Here is a 16,228-nt window from a genome sequence, read left to right on the forward strand (position 1 = left end):
ACAACCAGAAAGAGTAGTGGGCTCTCAACGCCATTCTCATCCCACATGCAAAACCTAGCGGTCTACCAGCTGCTAGTGAGAAAGTCAACTCTATCGCAGGTGAAGCGATGTCAGGAGGGAATGAGGAGAGGGGAGTCAGACTCTTGTCATGGGTGCCCATGGCCGAGGCATGGGGAATGAGAAAAGCTGAAAAGACGTGCCACTTCCATGGAAGAGAAGGCCAGCCTTTTTCAGTATGACCGTGACGGTGGTCTAACAGGTGAAAAGGGGTTGTAGAGAGAGGTGTTGGAGACTTCATCCTTGGAGATACTGAAAAGCTGACTGGACAAGGCTGTGGAGTGCCTGCTTGAGTTGACTCTCTTTGAGCGGGTGTTGTTGAAGTAGATGATGTCCAGAGGTTCCTTGTGCAGTGAATGATTGTGTTTGCTGTGATTCTGCCTGCTGTGCTGGTGAGAGGGTCATGCTGCGGAAGAGAGTTGGTGAAGTGCGTGCTGGCATGGGGAGCTTGTGTCAGAGCCTTGGTTGGAAGTGTGTTAATATGTCCAAGCCTTTGGGTAAGTGAAGGGCTTGTGTCAGGTTCTGGAAGCCCCCCTGTGCTGCTCTGTGCTGTGGTTGTTGCTGGGGCCATAGTTCCTAAGACCGGCCCTGTGGCCCTTTTCCACCCACCCCGATGGTCTCTGTAGCTGTGGCTTTGTGTTGAGTGAGGCTGGAAGAGCCTTGTGAGAAAAAAAGGAAACGGAGGCATCTCAGGTGGAATGCAGGAGAACTTTATTGATGGAAAAGAATGCAAAGGCAGGAATGCCAAGTGCAAGGGAGCTAGTCAGAGTTGCAGGTAGGGTGACCATCATCCAAGCTCCCTTGTGTGAGAGAGATCTTGCCAGAGCAGCAAGGTCTTCCTGCCCCGCAGTGGCAGTTGCACAGTGGAGCTCGTTGTTGGGCTCTGGCTTGTCAGAATGTGGTTGCAGCGGAGAGTAGTGGATATAGCAGAAGTTGAACTGCAAAGAAGGAAGTGGGAGAAGAGAAGGACTGTCCCCATCCCTCTTCCTTGGAGCCTTGAGATAAAGATGCATGGACAGCAGGCCTATGTGCTAGGAAAGACCCAGGGATGTGTCCTCCATCAGTACCGTGGCTTCCAGGATGTCAGGGTTTTGTCAGGGGTGGTGGTGAGTGCCCTTAGCAGGGGTAGCAGCCTCTCCTGCCGCTGAAGCAGCCAAGGCCTCCCAAGCCGTAGCCGTACCCGAAGCCGAAGCCGCCGGAGGAGACAGGCACTCCCTGGGCACTGAGTTCATTGCCCACGGCAGCGGATGCGGAGGATCCGACAAAGGTGCTCTGGGGGAAGGAGGTGAGGATGGGTCCTGGCAGGGTGACCTGCACGGTGGAAGGCTGGATGACGACGCGGGAGGCCTCGCACTGCCTGACGCAGGGCTCGTTGCAGCTGTTAGCCAGCGGGGTGGGTCCACAGGGGCTGCAGAGGTTGTTGCAAGCCATGTCTGTGGTGTGGAGGGTCCCTGGAAGAGAGGGTGTGGAGAAAGGTGAGGGTCGTGGGGATGTGTGGGTCAGTGTTGGAGGAGGGCGAGGGAGTGTGGAGGGGTGGTGTGGGGCTGTGGGGAGCTGGAGGAGAAGGGCCAAGTTAGTGAGGACAAGGAGGGTCAGTGTGTTGAGACTCACCTTGTTGAGGGTGGAGGAGGCGGCGTGAGGAGAAGTGTGTGAGGGAGAGAGGCGCTGGGCCGGCTTTTATGCTGGTCGTGGAGGGGCGGGACAGGCTTGGCGCATGATGGCCTTTTCCACAAACAACTCTTGCATGACACAGCCTCACGAGTAATGACGTGGTTGTGTTCTTTGTTTTCTGAAATTCTCCAATTCCATGTTCTCTTATTGATGATGTGTCCACTCGGCCCTGGCGGCAACTTTTAAGTGCCAGTAGTAGAGGCCCTAAACATTGTGTTGATGGCACGCGTCAGGGTTGTCAGAAGACGTGACCAAAGCGTAAGAGAGGTGGGGTGTCATCAGGGAGTTCATGCCGTGGCAGTTGTGTGGTGTGGTTTGTGGGTGCGTTGTGAAGAGGGGGCGTCATTTTCTTGCAGCCGTGGCAGGCTGGTCTGGGCTTTGGAGGGGGGCCAGGCATTAGGCGCTGTGCCTTGCATTGCGCTTGTTCCTTCCCTGCCTTTCTGCCAGCTCACTAAGCCTGTCTTTGGGCATGGCCTTTCCCGTTGGGTGTGCTCTGTGGCTGTCTTGGTGCCCCTTTTGTTTTTAAGGTTGTAGGTGGGAGAACGGAGGCTGCGTGTTTGGGTTTGTGCCCCGCTGGGGCCGTCCCTGGTGGAGGCAGTTCAAGCAGGCAGAGGAGGGCTGTTTGTGAGAGCAGGGCATTATCGTGGCAGCCCTGTGCTGTAGGGAGGCTGGTCGTGCTCCCCAAAGGCTCCTCTTGGCTCTTATGTAGGGATCCCCTTAGTTGTGGCCGGCAAGTTTGCAACCTGGGCTCTGGTGCGACACATCTGAAGATGAGCAACGAAGCTGGTGAAGGATGTAGAGAACAAGACTTGCTAGGAGCAGTTTAGGGAACAGGGCATGTTTAGTTTGGAGAAAGAAAAAGGCTGAGGGCACGCCTTATCGCTCACTACACCCACCTGAAAAGAGGTGGTAATGAGGTAGGTGTCAGTCCCTTATCCAGAGTAACATGTGATAGGAGAAGAATTAACGTCTTTAAAGGGTGCATAGGGATGCTCAGTTTGGATGCTGGGAAAAATGTCATCCCCAGAAGGGTTATGAAGCACTGGAAGAGGCTCCTCCGGGAAGTGGTTGAATCACCATCCCTGGAGGTAATGACAAGACGTGTAGATGTGGGACTTAGGGCTATGTTTTTTTGGTGAAGTTGGTAGTCATAGGTGAACGGTGTCAAGATTGTTCAGGGTCTTTTCCAACCCAAGTGCCTCCATGATTGCATATGAGGCAGCGTGCAAAAGCAGGCGAGTTCCTGGAGAGCCAGAGAGTGTGTCAAGAGACAGAGGGGGAGTGGGATCGGCATGCAGGGGATACTGGTGGGCCAGGGCCTTTGGGTTGTTTACATGGGGTGAGTGCCGATGGATGAGGCCATTTCTCTGCACAGTGTGTGACGGGAAGAAAGGGAAGGTGGACCTTGTTGAGGAGAGCTGGAGGCAAGCACGCAGCACGTGAGTACGGAGCTGAGGCCATGATTTCGTGCATGACTGCATTTTTGAGCAAGCATCTCTTTCATGCCACAGCCTGTCAAGTGCTGAGGTGGGTGTGTTTTCCTTCCCACAACGCTCCCTTTACATGTTGTCGTCTTGTGAATGTGTCCACTTGGCCCTGGTGGTAGCTTTTAAGTGTGAGTAGGTATTTTGGAGGACGTGCATGGATGCTGTGTGTCAGGGAATTCAGCAGTCACAGCCAAGGCGTAGGAGAGGTGGGGTATCTCCAGTGACATCATCTCGTGGCACGTTTGTGGCTGGCTAAGCCTGTCTTTAGGCCTGCCACACCCTGTTGATGTGCCCTGTGGGCACTTTGATGCCCCCATTGCTTGTAAGTTTGTAGCTGAGAGAAAGGTCTGTCTTTCTGACCTGGGAGCTGGGAAATGTTATGGAGCTAATCATCTTGATCGCCTTCGTATGGCACATAGAGGCCAACCAGGTGATGAGGCCCAGCCAGCATGGCTTTATGAAGGGCAGGTCCTGCTTGCCTAACCTGATCTCCTTCTATGTCAAGGGGACGCGCTTAGTGGGTGGATGAGTGAAGGGCTGTGAGTGTTGTTAACTGGACTTTAGTAAAGCCGTTGACACTGTTTCCCAGAGCGTTCTCCTGCAGAAACTGCCTGCTCATGGCTCTGACGGGCGTACACTTTGCTGGCTAAAAAACGGGCTGGATGGCCAGGCCCATAGAGGTGAATGGAGGTAAATCCAGATTGTTGCCACCACAGGTGGTGTTCCCCAGGGCTGAGTACTGGGGCCGGTTCTCTTTAGTATCTTTACGAACGACCTGGACAAGGGGGTCGAGTGCACCCTCAGAATGTTTGCAGGCAACACCTAGTTGGGCGAGTGTGTGGATCTGCTTGAGGGTAAGACGCTTTAGAGAGCGATCTGGACAGGCTGGATCGATGGGAGGAGGCCAATGGTGTGGGGTTCAGAAAAGCTGAGTGCCGGGTCCTGCACTTGGGTCACAAGAACCCCATGCAACGCTACAGGCTTGGGGAAGAGCGGCTGGAAAGCTGCCCGTTGGAAAAGGAGCTGGGGGTGTTGTTTGACAGCCAGCTGAGTATGAGCCAGCAGTGTGCCCTGGAGCCCAAGGCGGCCAGTAGCATCGTGGCCTGTATCAGAAGTCATGAGTCCAGGAGGACTATGGAAGTGATCGTCCCGCTGTAGTGGGCACTGGTGAAAAATGTCTTCACTGAAATGGTTGTCAAGCACTGGAATAGGCTTCCCAGGGAAGCGGTTGAGTCACCAGCCTTGGAGGTATCTAGAAGAGAGTAGACTTGGCGCCAAGGGACTTGCTTTAGTGGGGCACTTGGTAGTGTTAGGTTAAGGGATGGAATCAGTGATCTTAAGTGTCTTTCCCAACCTCAGCGATTCTGTGAGTTTTTGAAGGCCATGGACGTGGTGGAGCAAGTGGAGTGCAGGGCCACCAAGACGCTGAAGGGACTGGAGCATCCTTCCCTTGAGGAGAAGCTGAGAGAGCTGGGAGTTTCTTCAGCCAGGAGAAAAGGCCGCGTAGGGGAGATGTCATCAATGTCTCTAAATCCCGGATGGGAGGTGTCTTGGTTTCACGCCAGCCAGCAATCTGAACCATGCAGCCATTCGCTCACTCCCCACTACAACAGGCTGGGAAAGAGAATCCGAAGAGGAAAAGTGAAAAAATTTGTGCGTTGAGATGTCAGTTTAATAAGTAAAGCAAAAGATGCACAAGCAAGCAAAGCAAAAGAAGGAGTTCCTTCACTACTTCCCAAGGCAGGCAGGCGTTCAGCCGTCTCCAGGAAAGAAGGGCTCCATGAGACATAACGGTTACTTGGAAGACAAATGCCATAACTCTGAACATTCCCCGCTTCTTTCTTCCCTCACTGTGCTCTCATGTGGCATGGACTATGCCTTTGGTCAGCTGGGGTCAGCTGTACCGGCCGCCTCACCTTGCAGCTTTTTCTGTACACCGGGCCTACTTGGTGGCGGGGTGGTATGAAGAGCGGAAAAGGCTTTGAGAGCTTAGCAACAACCAAAACCCATTAGTGGGCTCTCAACGCCATTCTCATCGCAAACGCAAAACCTAGCACTCTACCAGCTGCTGAGCAAGTCAACTCTATCCCAGCTGCGGCCATGTCAGGAGGGAATGAGGAGAGGGGAGTCAGACAGGGCAAGGGTGAATGGAGAAAGCTGAAAAGACGTGCCATTTCCTTGGAAGAGAAGGCAAGGCTTTTTCCGTGGGAGGGTGGTCCAAGAGTGGAAGCGGTTGCGCAGAGAGGTGTTGGAGTCTCCATCCTTGTAGAAACTGAAAAGCTGACTGGATCTGGTGCTGAACAGCGTGCTCAATCTGACCACGTTTGAGAAGGTCGGGTGTAATGAGGTTATCTCCAGAGATTCCTTGTGCAGTCAAGGATTCTGTTTTCTGTGACTCTGCCTGCTGTGTTGGCCAGAGGGTCTTGCTGGGGAAGAGAGCTGGTGAAGTGCGTGCTGCCATGAGGAGCTTTCATTGGAGGCATGAGTAGAAGTGCGTGAGGTTGCCCAAGGCTTTCTTTTGTTAAGTGAAGGGCTTGTGTGAGGTTCTGGAAGCCCCCTCTGTTGTGCTGTTGCTGTTGCTGGGGCCATAGTTCCTAAGACCGGTCCTGTGGCCCTCTTGCACCCACCCCGATGGGCACTGTAGCCCTGGCTTTCTGTTGGGTGAGGTTGGAAGAACTTTGTGAGAAGAAAGGAAGTGGAGGCGTCTTAGACTGGGATGCGGAAGAACTTTATTGAGGGAAGAGAGAAGTTCAAAGGTAGAAGCGCTAAGTGCGAGAGAGACGGTCTGAGTTGCAGGTAGGGTGACCATCATCCAAGGTCCCCTGTGTGAGCTAGGTCTTGCCAGAGCATCAAGGTCTTCCTGGCCTGCAGTAGGAGCGGCACCCTGGAGGTCCCACGTGGTATTTGCCTCTTCAGCAAGTGCTTGCAGCGGAGAGTTGTGAACGTAGCAGAAGGGGCGATGGAAAGAAGGAAGTGTTAGAAGAGGAGGAGGTACATGGGCCATGGTTGCAGACAGTCTGGGTTGGCCCCTTCCCTGCTTCCTTGCTTGGTGCCTTGAGAGGAGGAGCTGTGGATGGTGAAGCCATGTGCCAGAACATGCTTGAGTTGCCTCCTCAATCCATGCCGTGGCTTCCATGGTGTGGGTGGTTGTTGTCAGGGGTGGTGGTGAGGGCCCTTAGCAGGGGTAGCAGCCTCTTCTGCCACCATAGCAGCCACGGCCTCCCAAGCCATAGCCGTAGCCGAAGCTGAAGCCGCCAGAGGAGACGGGCACTCCCTGGGCGCTGAGTTCATTGCCCACGGCAGCGGATGCGGAGGATCCGACGGCAGTGCTCTGGGGGAAGGAGGTGAGAATGGGTCCTGGCAGGGTGACCACTACAGTGGGGGGCTGGATGACGATGCGGGAGGCCTCACACTGCCTGACGCAGGGCTCATTGCAGCTGTTAGCCAGCGGGGTGGGTCCGCAGGGTCCGCAGAGGTCGTTGCAGGCCATGTGTGTGGTGTGGAGGGAGCCTGGAAGAGAGGGTGTTGAGAAAGTTGAGGGTCGTGGGGGTGTGAGGGTCAGTGTTGGAGGAGGGCGAGGGAGTGTGGAGGGCTGTTGTGGTGCTGTGGGGAGCGTGGCAGTGTGGAGGCGTGAGGGCTGTTGAGGCTGTGGGCAGAGCGTGGTGGAGGAGAGGGGCCAGGTGGGTGAGGAGAAGGAGGGTCATGGGGTTGAGACTCACCTTGTTGTGGGTGGAGGAGAAGGCGTGAGGAGAAGTGTGTGAGGGAGAGAGGCGCTGGGCCGGCTTTTATGCTGGTCGTGGGGGAGCGGGACAGGCTTTGCGCACGAGAGTGTTTTTTCAGCAAGCAGCTCTTGCATGCCACAGCCTGGTGAGTCATGAGGTGGGTTGTCTTTTCTTTTCCCTAATTCTCCATTTTCATGGCCCCGTCTTGAGGACGTGTCCAGTTGGCCCCTGGTGGAAGCTTTTAATTGCCAGTCTTAGAGGCCAAAGACTTGGTTTTATTGTCATTTTTCAAGGCATTCAGCAGACGCAGACAAACCGTATGAGAGGTCGGCATGGCTTTATGAGGGGCAGGTCCTGCCTGACCACTCTGATCTCCTTCTTTGTCAAGGGGACCCTCTGAGTGGATGGACGAGGGAAAGGCTGTGGATGAAGTTCCCACTGTTTGGAAAAGGGGTACCATGACGCCCATTTTTCAAAAAAGAAACAAGGAAGATGCGGGGAAGTACGGTCCGGTCAGTTTTACCTCTGTGCCCGGCAAGATCATGGAGCAGATCCTCCTGGAAACTCTGCTAAGTCACATGGAATATTTGGAGGTGATCGGTGACAGTCAACATGGCTTCAGCAAGGCGTTCTCTGACAGGGTTACAGTGTTGGTGGATAAGGGAAGAGCAAAAGACGTCATGTACCTGGACATGTGCAAAGCGTCTGACACTGTCCCACACAACATGCTGGTCCCGAAAGTGGAGCGACATGGATTTGACCAATGGAGCACTCGGAGGATAAGGAACTGGATGGATGGCCGCACTCAAAGGCTTTTGATTAAGGGTTTGATGTCCAAGTGGTGAGCAGTGAGGAGTGACGTTCCTCAGGAGTCGGTACTGGGAGCGGTGCTGTTTAACGTCTTTGTCGGTGCCATGGACAGTACGAAAGAGCTGGCGGAAGTGCTCACCAGGCCACTTTGCATCATTTATGAGCAGTCCTGGAGAACCCGGGAGGTCGGCAATGTGACACCCATCCACAAGAAGGGCCGGAAGGAGGATCCGGGGAACTACAGGCCGGTCAGTCTGACCTCGGTGCCTGGGAAGGTCATGGAACAGATCCTCCTCGGTGCCATTACACGGCACATGCAGGAGAACAGGGTGATCAGGCCCAGTCAGCATGGGTTTGTGAAGGGCAGGTCATGCCTATCAAACCTAATATCCTTCTATGATAAGGTGACCCACTTAGTGGATGAGGGAAAAGCTGTGGATGTTATCTACTTGGAGTTTTGCAAAGCGCTTGACACTGTTTCCCACAGCATTCTCCTGGAGAAACTGGCTGCTCATGGCCTGGACAGGTGTACTCTTTGCTGGGTAAAAAACTGTCTGGATGGCCGTGCCCAGAGAGTGGTGGTAAATGGAGTTCAATCCAGTTGGTGTCCGGTCACATGTGGTGTCCCCCAGGGCTCGGTGCTGGGGCCGGTTCTCTTTAATATCTTTATCAATGATCTGGATGAAGGGATCGAATGCACCCTCAGTAAGTTTGCAGATGACACTAAACTGGGCGGGCGTGTTGATCTGCTTGAGGGTAGGTTGGCTCTGCAGAGGGATCTGGACAGGCTGGACCGATGGGCTGAGACCAATGGTATGAGGTTCAACAAGGCCGAGTGCCGGGTCCTGCACTTGGGTCACAACAACCCCATGCAGCGCTACAGGATTGGGGCAGAGTGGCTCGAAAGCAGCCCGGCAGAAAAGGACCTGGGGGTGTTTGTGGACAGCCGGCTGAATATGAGCCAGCAGTGTGGCCAGGTGGCCAAGAAGGCCAACAGCATCCTAGCCTGTATCAGGAATAGTGTGGTGAGCCAGACTAGGGAAGTGATCATCCCCCTGTACTCGGCACTGGTGAGGCCCCACCTCGAGTACTGCATTCAGTTTTGGGCCCCTCGCTACAAGAGGGTCATCGAGGTGTTGGAGGGTGTCCAGAGAAGGGCTACAAAGCTGGTGAGGGGTCTGGAGGACAAACCTTATGAAGAACGACTGAGGGAGCTGGGGTTGTTTAGCCTGGAGAAGAGGAGGCTGAGGGGAGACCTTATCACCCTCTACAACTACCTGAAAGGTGGTTGTAGAGAGATGGGGGCTGACCTCCCTGGTGACAAGTGATAGGACGAGAGGAAATGGGTTCACGTTATGTCAGGGGAGGTTTAGATTGGATATTAGGAAACATTTTTTCACTGAAAGGGTTATTAAACATTGGAATAGGCTGCCCAGGGAGGTGGTGGATTCACCACCCCTGGAGGTGTTTAAAAAAAGGGTAGATGGGGCACTTAGGGACATGGTTTAGAAGTGGCTTTTGTCAGGGTAGGTTAAAGGTTGGACTTGATGATCTTAAAGGTCCCTTCCAACCTCAGCAATTCTATGATTCTATGATCGAGTGCACCCTCAGAAAGTTTGCCGATGAGACCAAGGTGTGTGGTGCGGTTGACATGCTGGAGGGAAGGGATGCCATCCAGAGGGACCTGGAGAGGCTTGAGAGGAGGGCCCGTGTAAACCTCGTGAAGTTCAAGCAGGCCAAGCGCAAGGTCATGCACGTGGGTCACGGCAATCCCAATCCCAAATTCAGGTTGGGCAGAGAATGGCTTGAGAAGAGGCCTGAGGAGAGGGACTTGGGGGTGCTGGTGGATGAGAAGCTCAAGATGAGCGGGCAGTGTGCGCTGGAAGGCCAGCAATCCAACGGGTTTTGGGCTGTGTCAGCATAATGGGCTGTGTCAAAAGAAGCAGGACCATCAGGTGGAGGGAGGTGACTCTGCCCCTCTGCTCTTCTCTCGTGAGACCCCACCTGGAGTACTGCGTCCAGCTGTGGAGTTCCCAACAGAAGAAGGACATGGCCCTGTTGGAGGAGGGCCAGAGGAGGGCCACGAAGACGATGAGGGGGCTGGAGCCCCTCTGCTGTGAGGACAGGCTGAGAGAGTTGGGGTTGTTCAGCCTGGAGAAGAGAAGACACCAGGGAGACCTTATAGCAGCTTTCCAATGTCTGAATGGTGCCTCCACGAAAGTTGGAGAGGAACTTTTTACAAGGGCACGTAGTGATAGGAGGAGGGGTAATGGCTTCACACGGGACGCGGGTAGATTGAAATGAGATATGAGAAATACATTTTTCCCTCTGAGGGTGGTGAGACACTGGAACATGTTGCACAGGGCAGCTGCGAAGGCCCCATCCCTGGAGGTGTTCAAGGCCAGGCTGGGTGGGGCTTTGAGCAACCTGGTCTGGTGGGCGGTGTCCCTGCCCATGGCAGGGGGTTGGAATTAGATGATCTGTAAGGTTCAGGTAATATACACAAACTTGAACATAGGAAGTGCCATCTAAACATGAGGAGGAACTTCTTGCCTTTGAGGGTGGCAGAGCACTGGAAGAGAGTGCCCAGAGAGAGTGTGGCGTCTCCGTCTCTGGAGATATTCAAAACCCACCTGGACGTGTTCCTGTGCCACCTGCTCCAAGTGACCCTGCTTTGGCAGGGGGGTTGGACTAGGTGATCTCCAGAGGTCCCTTCCAACCCCTGTCATTCTGGGATTCTGGGATTCTGGGATTCTGTCCCTACTAATGTAAACCATTCTATGATTCCAGAACCCCAGCCAGCAACTAGGATCCCGCAGCCGCGTGCTCACTCCTGCCATGGCAGGATGGGAAAGAGAATCAGAAGTATAAAAGTGAAAAGACACATGGGTTGAGATAAAGACAGTTTAATAGGTAGAACAACAGCTGTGCATGAAGCAAAGCAAAACATGGAGTTAATTCACTACTTCCCGTGGCAGGCAGGTGTTCCGCCGTCTCCGGGAAAGCAGGGCTCCACAACACATACTGGTTGCTGGGAAGGCAAATGTCGTAAGTCTGAACATCCCCCGCCTCTTTTTTCCATCAGCTTTATATACCGAGCATGCCGTCATATGGCATGGACTACGTCTTTGGTCAGTTGGGGTCAGTTGTCCCAGCCGTGTCACCTCCAGCCTTTTTTTTGCACTCCCAGCGTACTTGCTGGCGGGGCGGTTTGAGGAGCAGAAAAGGCCTTGAGTGCTTAGAAATACCCGGAAACATTAGTAGCCTATCAACCGCCTTCTCATCCCAAATCCAGAACATAGCACTGTACGAGCTGCTAGTAAGAGAGTCAACTCTAGCCCAGCTGAAACTACGACAGGAGGGAATGAGGAGAGGGGAGTCAGAGTCTCCTCATGGGCGCCCACAGCCAGGGCAAGGGGGAATGGAGAAAGCTGAAAAGACGTGCCATTTCCTTGGAAGAGAAGGCAAGGCTTTTTCCGTGGGAGGGTGGTCAAATAGTGGAGTTGGGTGTGCAGGGAGGTTTTGGAGACTCCGTCCTTGGAGATACTGAAAAGCTGACTTGACATGGTCGTGGAGAGCCTCCTCGAGATGACCCCGTTTTAGAAGTCTGTGTTGAAGCAGATGATCTCCAGTGGTTTCTTGTGCAGTCAATGATTGTGTTTGCTGTGATTCTGCCTGCTGTGCTGGCCACGGTGTCATGCTGGGGAGGAGAGCCGGTGAAGTGTAGACAAGAAATTATCCATGAGCCAACAATGTGCCCTTGTTGCCAAAAAGGCCAAGGGAATCCTGGGCTGCATAGGGAAGAGTGTGGCCAGTAGGTCAAAGGAGGTCATTCTCCCCCTCTACTCTGCACTGCTGAGGCCACAACTGGAATACTGCATCCAGTTTTGGGCTCCCCAGTTCAAGAGAGACAGGGAAGTACTGGAGCGGGTCCAGCGTAGGGCAACTAAGATGATTGAGGGACTGGAGCATCTCCCTTACGAGGAAAGGCTGAGAGAGCTGGGACTCTTTAGCCTGCAGAAGAGAAGGCCGAGGGAAGACCTTATTATGGCATATAAGTATCTAAAGGGTGGGTTGAAGGAGGATGGTGCCAGACTCTCTTCATTGGTTCCCAGTGACAGGACGAGGGGCAACGGGCACAAGTTAGAACATAGGAAGTTCCATTCAAATACAGGGAAAAATTTCTTTACAGTGAGGGTGACAGAGCACTGGAACAGGCTGCCCAGGGAGGGTGTGGAGTCCCCTTCTCTGGTGATTTTCAAGACTCGCCTGGATGCAGTCCTGAGTAATGGGCTCTAGGCAACCCTGCTTTAGCAGGGGAGTTGGACTAGATGATCTCTAGAGGTCCCTTCCAACTCTGAAGTTTCTGTGATTCTGTGATTCTGTGAAGTGCACGCTGCCATGGGGAGCTTGTGTGAGAGTCTTGGGTAGAAGTGCATTAACATGTCCAAGCTTTGTTTGGTCAAGTGAAGGTCTTGTGTGAGGTTCTGGAAGCTCCCCTGTTCTGCCCTGTGCTGTTTTTATTTGCTGGGGACATACTTCCTAAGAGAGATCCTGTAGCCCTTTTCCAGGCACCCTAATGGTCTCTGTAGCCCTGGCCTTGTGTTGGGTGAGGTTGGAAGAACCTTGTGAGAAGAAAGGAAGTGGAGGCTCTTAGGCTGCGATGCAAGAGAACTTTATTGAGGGAAAAGATTGCAAAGGCAGAGGTGCTAAGGGGAAGGGAGATGGTCTGAGGTGTTAGTAGGGCAACCATCAGGCGAAGTCCCTTGAGTGCAGTAGATCTTGCCGAAGCACCGAGGTCTTCTTGGCCCACAGTGGGAGTGGCATAGTGGAGATCATTGTTGGGCTTTGGCTTGTCCGGGAGTGGTTGCAGCGGAGAGTAGTGGACATAGGAGAAGGGGCGATGCAAAGAAGGAAGTGAGAGAAGAGGAGGAAGTGCATGGGCCGTGGTTCCAGGCAGTTGGCGCTGGCCTTTCCCTGTTTCCTTGGTGCCTTGAGAGCATGATCCGTGGCCAGCAGGTCTGTGTGCTAGGAAGGGCCCGGAGGTGTGTTCTCCATTTATGCTGTTGGTTCAAGTTTGCCATGGTTGGTGTCAGGCGTGGTGGCGATGGCCCTTAGCAGGGGTAGCAGCCTCTTCTGCCACCGTAGCAGCCAAGGCCTCCCAAGCCATAGCCGTAGCCATAGCCGAAGCCACCGGAGGAGACGGGCACTCCCTGGGCGCTGAGTTCATTGCCCACGGCAGCGGATGCGGAGGATCCGACAAAGGTGCTCTGGGGGAAGGAGCTGAGGATGGGTCCTGGCAGGGTGACCACCACAGTGGGGGGCTGGATGACGACGCGTGAGTCCTCGCACTGCCTGACGCAGGGCTCGTTGCAGCTGTTAGCCAGCGGGGTGGGTCCGCAGGGGCGGCAGAGGTCGTTGCAGGCCATGTGTGTGATGTCCCTGGAAGAGAGGGTGTGGAGAAAGGTGAGGGTCGTGGGGGTGTGAGAGTCAGTGTTGGAGGAGGGCGAGGGAGTGTGGAGGATGGTGTGGGGTTGTGGGGAGTGTGGTGGTGGGGCGGAATGAGGGGTGTTGAGGCTGTGGGCAGAGCGTGGTGGAGGAGGGGGGTCAGGTGGGTGAGGAGAAGGAGGGTCATGGGGTTGAGGCTCACCTTGTTGAGGGTGGAGGAGAAGGCGTGAGGAGAAGTGTGTGAGGGAGAGTTGCTGGGCCGGCTTTTATGCTGGTCCTGGAGGGGTGGGAGAGACTTTGCGCATGATGCTTTTCTGCAGCAAGCAGCTCTTGCATGCCACAGCCTGGCGAGTAATCAGGTGGGGTGTCATTTCCTTCCCACATCACTCCCTTTTCGTGTCCTCCACTTGAGGACGTGTCCAGTTGGCCGCGCCGGCAGCTTTCAAGTTCCAGTATTAGAGGCCAAAGACTTGGTTTTGTTGTCGCTTGTCAGGCTGAACAGAAGACGGGACTAAAGCGTAGGAGAGGTGGGGTGTGTTCAGTGAGGTCATGCCGTGGCACTGGTGTGGTGTGGTTTGTGGGTGTGTTGCGAAGAGGGGCCCCCGTTTCCTCGCAGCCCTGTCTGTTGTGCACTTTGATGGTGTGGCAGTCATGAGGTGCTGCCCCTTCCCCTGCATTTGCTCCATCCCGGCCTTGATCCCAGGTGACTACGGCTTTCTTTGAGGCTGGCTTTTCCCGTTGGGTGTGTTTTGTGGGTGCCTTGGTGACCCTCTTGTTGGTAAGTATAAGAGAGAAAGGCCTCTCTGTTTTACCTTGGTGCTTGGAAATGTTATGGAGCTGATCATGTTGAGTGCCATCACATGGCACATACAGGACACCCAGGTGATGAGGCCCAGTCAGCGTGGCTTTATGAAGAGTCCTGCTGGCCTAACCTGATCTCGTCCTTTGACAAGGAGAGCCGCTTAGTGGATGGATGAGGGCAAGGCTGTGGATGTTGTTAAGCCTGGCTTTACTAAAGCCTTTGACACTGTTTCTCACATTATTCTGCTGCAGAAAGTGCCTGCTCCTGTCTCTGATGGGCATACTCTTGACTGCCTAAAAAACCGTTTGGGTGGCCATGCCCAAAGAGTTCTGGTGAATGGAGTTAAATTCAGTGTGGTGGCTGGTCAGAAGATGTGTTCCTCAAGGCTGAGTATTGGGGCCACTTCTGTTTAATATCTTTATCAACGATGTGGACGACGGGATCGAGTGCACCCTCATTAAGTTTGCTGGTGACCCATATTGTGTGGGTTTGTTGATGTGCCTGAGGGTGGATGGTTCTACAGAGGGCTGTGGACAGGCTGGATCAAGTGGCCGAGGCCAATGGTATGAAGTTCAACAAGGCTGAGTGCTGGGTCCTGCACTTGGGTTACAACAATTCCTTGCAACGCTAGTGCTTGTCAAGCACTGGAAGAGGCTGGCCAGGGAAATGGTTGACTCACCATCACTGGAGGTCTGTAGAAGACAGTAGGCTTGGCACTTAGGGACACTTTAGTGGTAGACTTGGTAGGGTTAGATGAAGGGTGGGATTCAATGATCTCAAGGGTCTTTCCAAACCCCAGTGATTCTATGAGTTTATGAAGGCCATGGACATAGCGGAGCAAGTCAAGTGCACAGCCACAAAGGCGCTGAAGGGACTGGAGCACCTTTCCTCCGAGGAGAAGCTGAGTGAGCTGGGAGGTTTATCAACCAGGAGGCAAGGACCTGAAGGGGAGGTGTCATCGATGTCTCTGAATCCTGAATGGCAGGTATGGGAGATGAACTCCAACTGGCAAGTCGGACCACACAGCCACTCGCTCATTTCCACCACGGTGGCATAGGGAAGCGAAACAGAAGAGGAAAAGAGAGAAAATGTGTGCGTTGAGATAAAGAGAGTTATAAGTAAAGGAAAAGCTGTGCACGCAAACAAAGCAAACCAAGGAATTGCTTCACCACCTCCCATGGGCAGGCAGGAGTTCAGCCGTCTGCAGGAAAGCAGGGCTCCATCACGCGTGATGTTTCCTTGGGAAGACAAACGTCATAACTCCCAAAGTGCCCCCTTCTCCTTTCTTCTTCCCCCAGCATTATGAATTGAGCATAACGACAATACGGCATTCACTCTCCCTTTGGTGAGTTCTGGTCAACTGTCCTGGCCGTGTCTCCTCCCAGCATTTTGTGCACTCCGAGCATACTTGCTGGTGGGGCGGTGTGAGGAGCAAAAAAGGCCTTGAGTGCTTAGCGAGAACTGAAAACAGTAGTGGGCTGTCAACAGCATTCTCATCCCAAATGCAAAACAGAGCACTCTACCAGCTACTAGGGAGAAAGTCAACTCTATCCCAGGTGAACCGATGAGAAGAGGGAATGAGGACAGGGGAGTGAGACTCTTCTCAGGGTGCCCATGGCCAGGGCAAGTGTGAACGGAGAAAGATGAAAAGACATGCCATTTCTTTGGAAGAGAAGGCAGGGCTTTTTCAGTGTGAAGGTGGTTAAGAAGGGGAACCATTTCTTCAGAGGAGTGTTGGAGACTCCATCCTTGGAGATACTGAACACCTGACTGGACATGGTGCTGAACAAGGTGCTCCAGCTGAGCCCGTGTGGGCAGACTGGGTGGAAGTAGATGATGTCCAGATCCTCGTGCAAAGATTCAGTTTGTTGTGATTCTACCTGTTGTGGTGGCCAGGGGGTCGTATTGGGGAAGAGAGTTGGTGAAGTGTGTGCTGCCATGGGGAGCTTGTGCCAGAAGGTTGGTTCGAAGTGCAGAGGGGGAAAAGAATTTTGGGGCAGGAGTTAGCAGGGCTCATTGACCGGTCTTTAAACTAGATAGGAGGGGGGAAGGGGAGATAACTGGGCCTGTCAAGATTAAACCTGAGGAAAGCATGCCATGGTTTGAAGGAGACCACATTAGTGAGGACTCCCACTCTGACATTTCATCAGAGAACGGTGATAGACGTTTAGAAATTACTGCTAGAGAACATTGGGAAAACCCTTTCCTAGAAGGGGAAAAGGGTACTAGGC

At 53.7% G+C, this 16,228-nt stretch overlaps 2 protein-coding genes across 2 annotated transcripts; both read right to left on the reverse strand.

Annotated features, from left to right (window-relative positions):
* Positions 1-1,173: 1,173 nt before the first annotated feature.
* On the reverse strand, positions 1,174-15,035 carry LOC128906295 (uncharacterized). Its single transcript, XM_054193373.1, has 4 exons — positions 14,881-15,035; positions 13,460-13,509; positions 6,935-6,997; positions 1,174-1,508 (listed from the first exon to the last, which is right to left on the reverse strand). The coding sequence occupies exons 1-4, from the start codon at positions 15,033-15,035 to the stop codon at positions 1,174-1,176; spliced, it is 603 nt and encodes a 200-aa protein (XP_054049348.1).
* On the reverse strand, positions 12,862-13,176 carry LOC128905550 (feather keratin-like). The gene has a single exon (XM_054191776.1). The coding sequence runs from the start codon at positions 13,174-13,176 to the stop codon at positions 12,862-12,864; it is 315 nt and encodes a 104-aa protein (XP_054047751.1).
* Positions 15,036-16,228: the final 1,193 nt, after the last annotated feature.

This window comes from Rissa tridactyla, chromosome 2 (assembly GCF_028500815.1).
Source record: "Rissa tridactyla isolate bRisTri1 chromosome 2, bRisTri1.patW.cur.20221130, whole genome shotgun sequence".
Lineage (NCBI taxonomy): Eukaryota > Metazoa > Chordata > Aves > Charadriiformes > Laridae > Rissa > Rissa tridactyla.

Excerpts from the sequence above, each read along its gene's own strand:
- LOC128906295 (XM_054193373.1), bottom strand. The coding sequence starts at position 15,035 with ATGAGCGAGTGGCTGTGTGGTCCGACTTGCCAGTTGGAGTTCATCTCC. Across the intron at positions 13,510-14,880 it reads AGCTTCTCCTCGGAGGAAAG|AAAAGCATCATGCGCAAAGT; the intron begins GTGCTCCAGTCC and ends TGCTTGCTGCAG. Across the intron at positions 6,998-13,459 it reads CCTCCAGGACCAGCATAAAA|CCGGCCCAGCGCCTCTCTCC; the intron begins GCCGGCCCAGCA and ends CCAGCATAAAAG.
- LOC128905550 (XM_054191776.1), bottom strand. The coding sequence starts at position 13,176 with ATGGCCTGCAACGACCTCTGCCGCCCCTGCGGACCCACCCCGCTGGCT.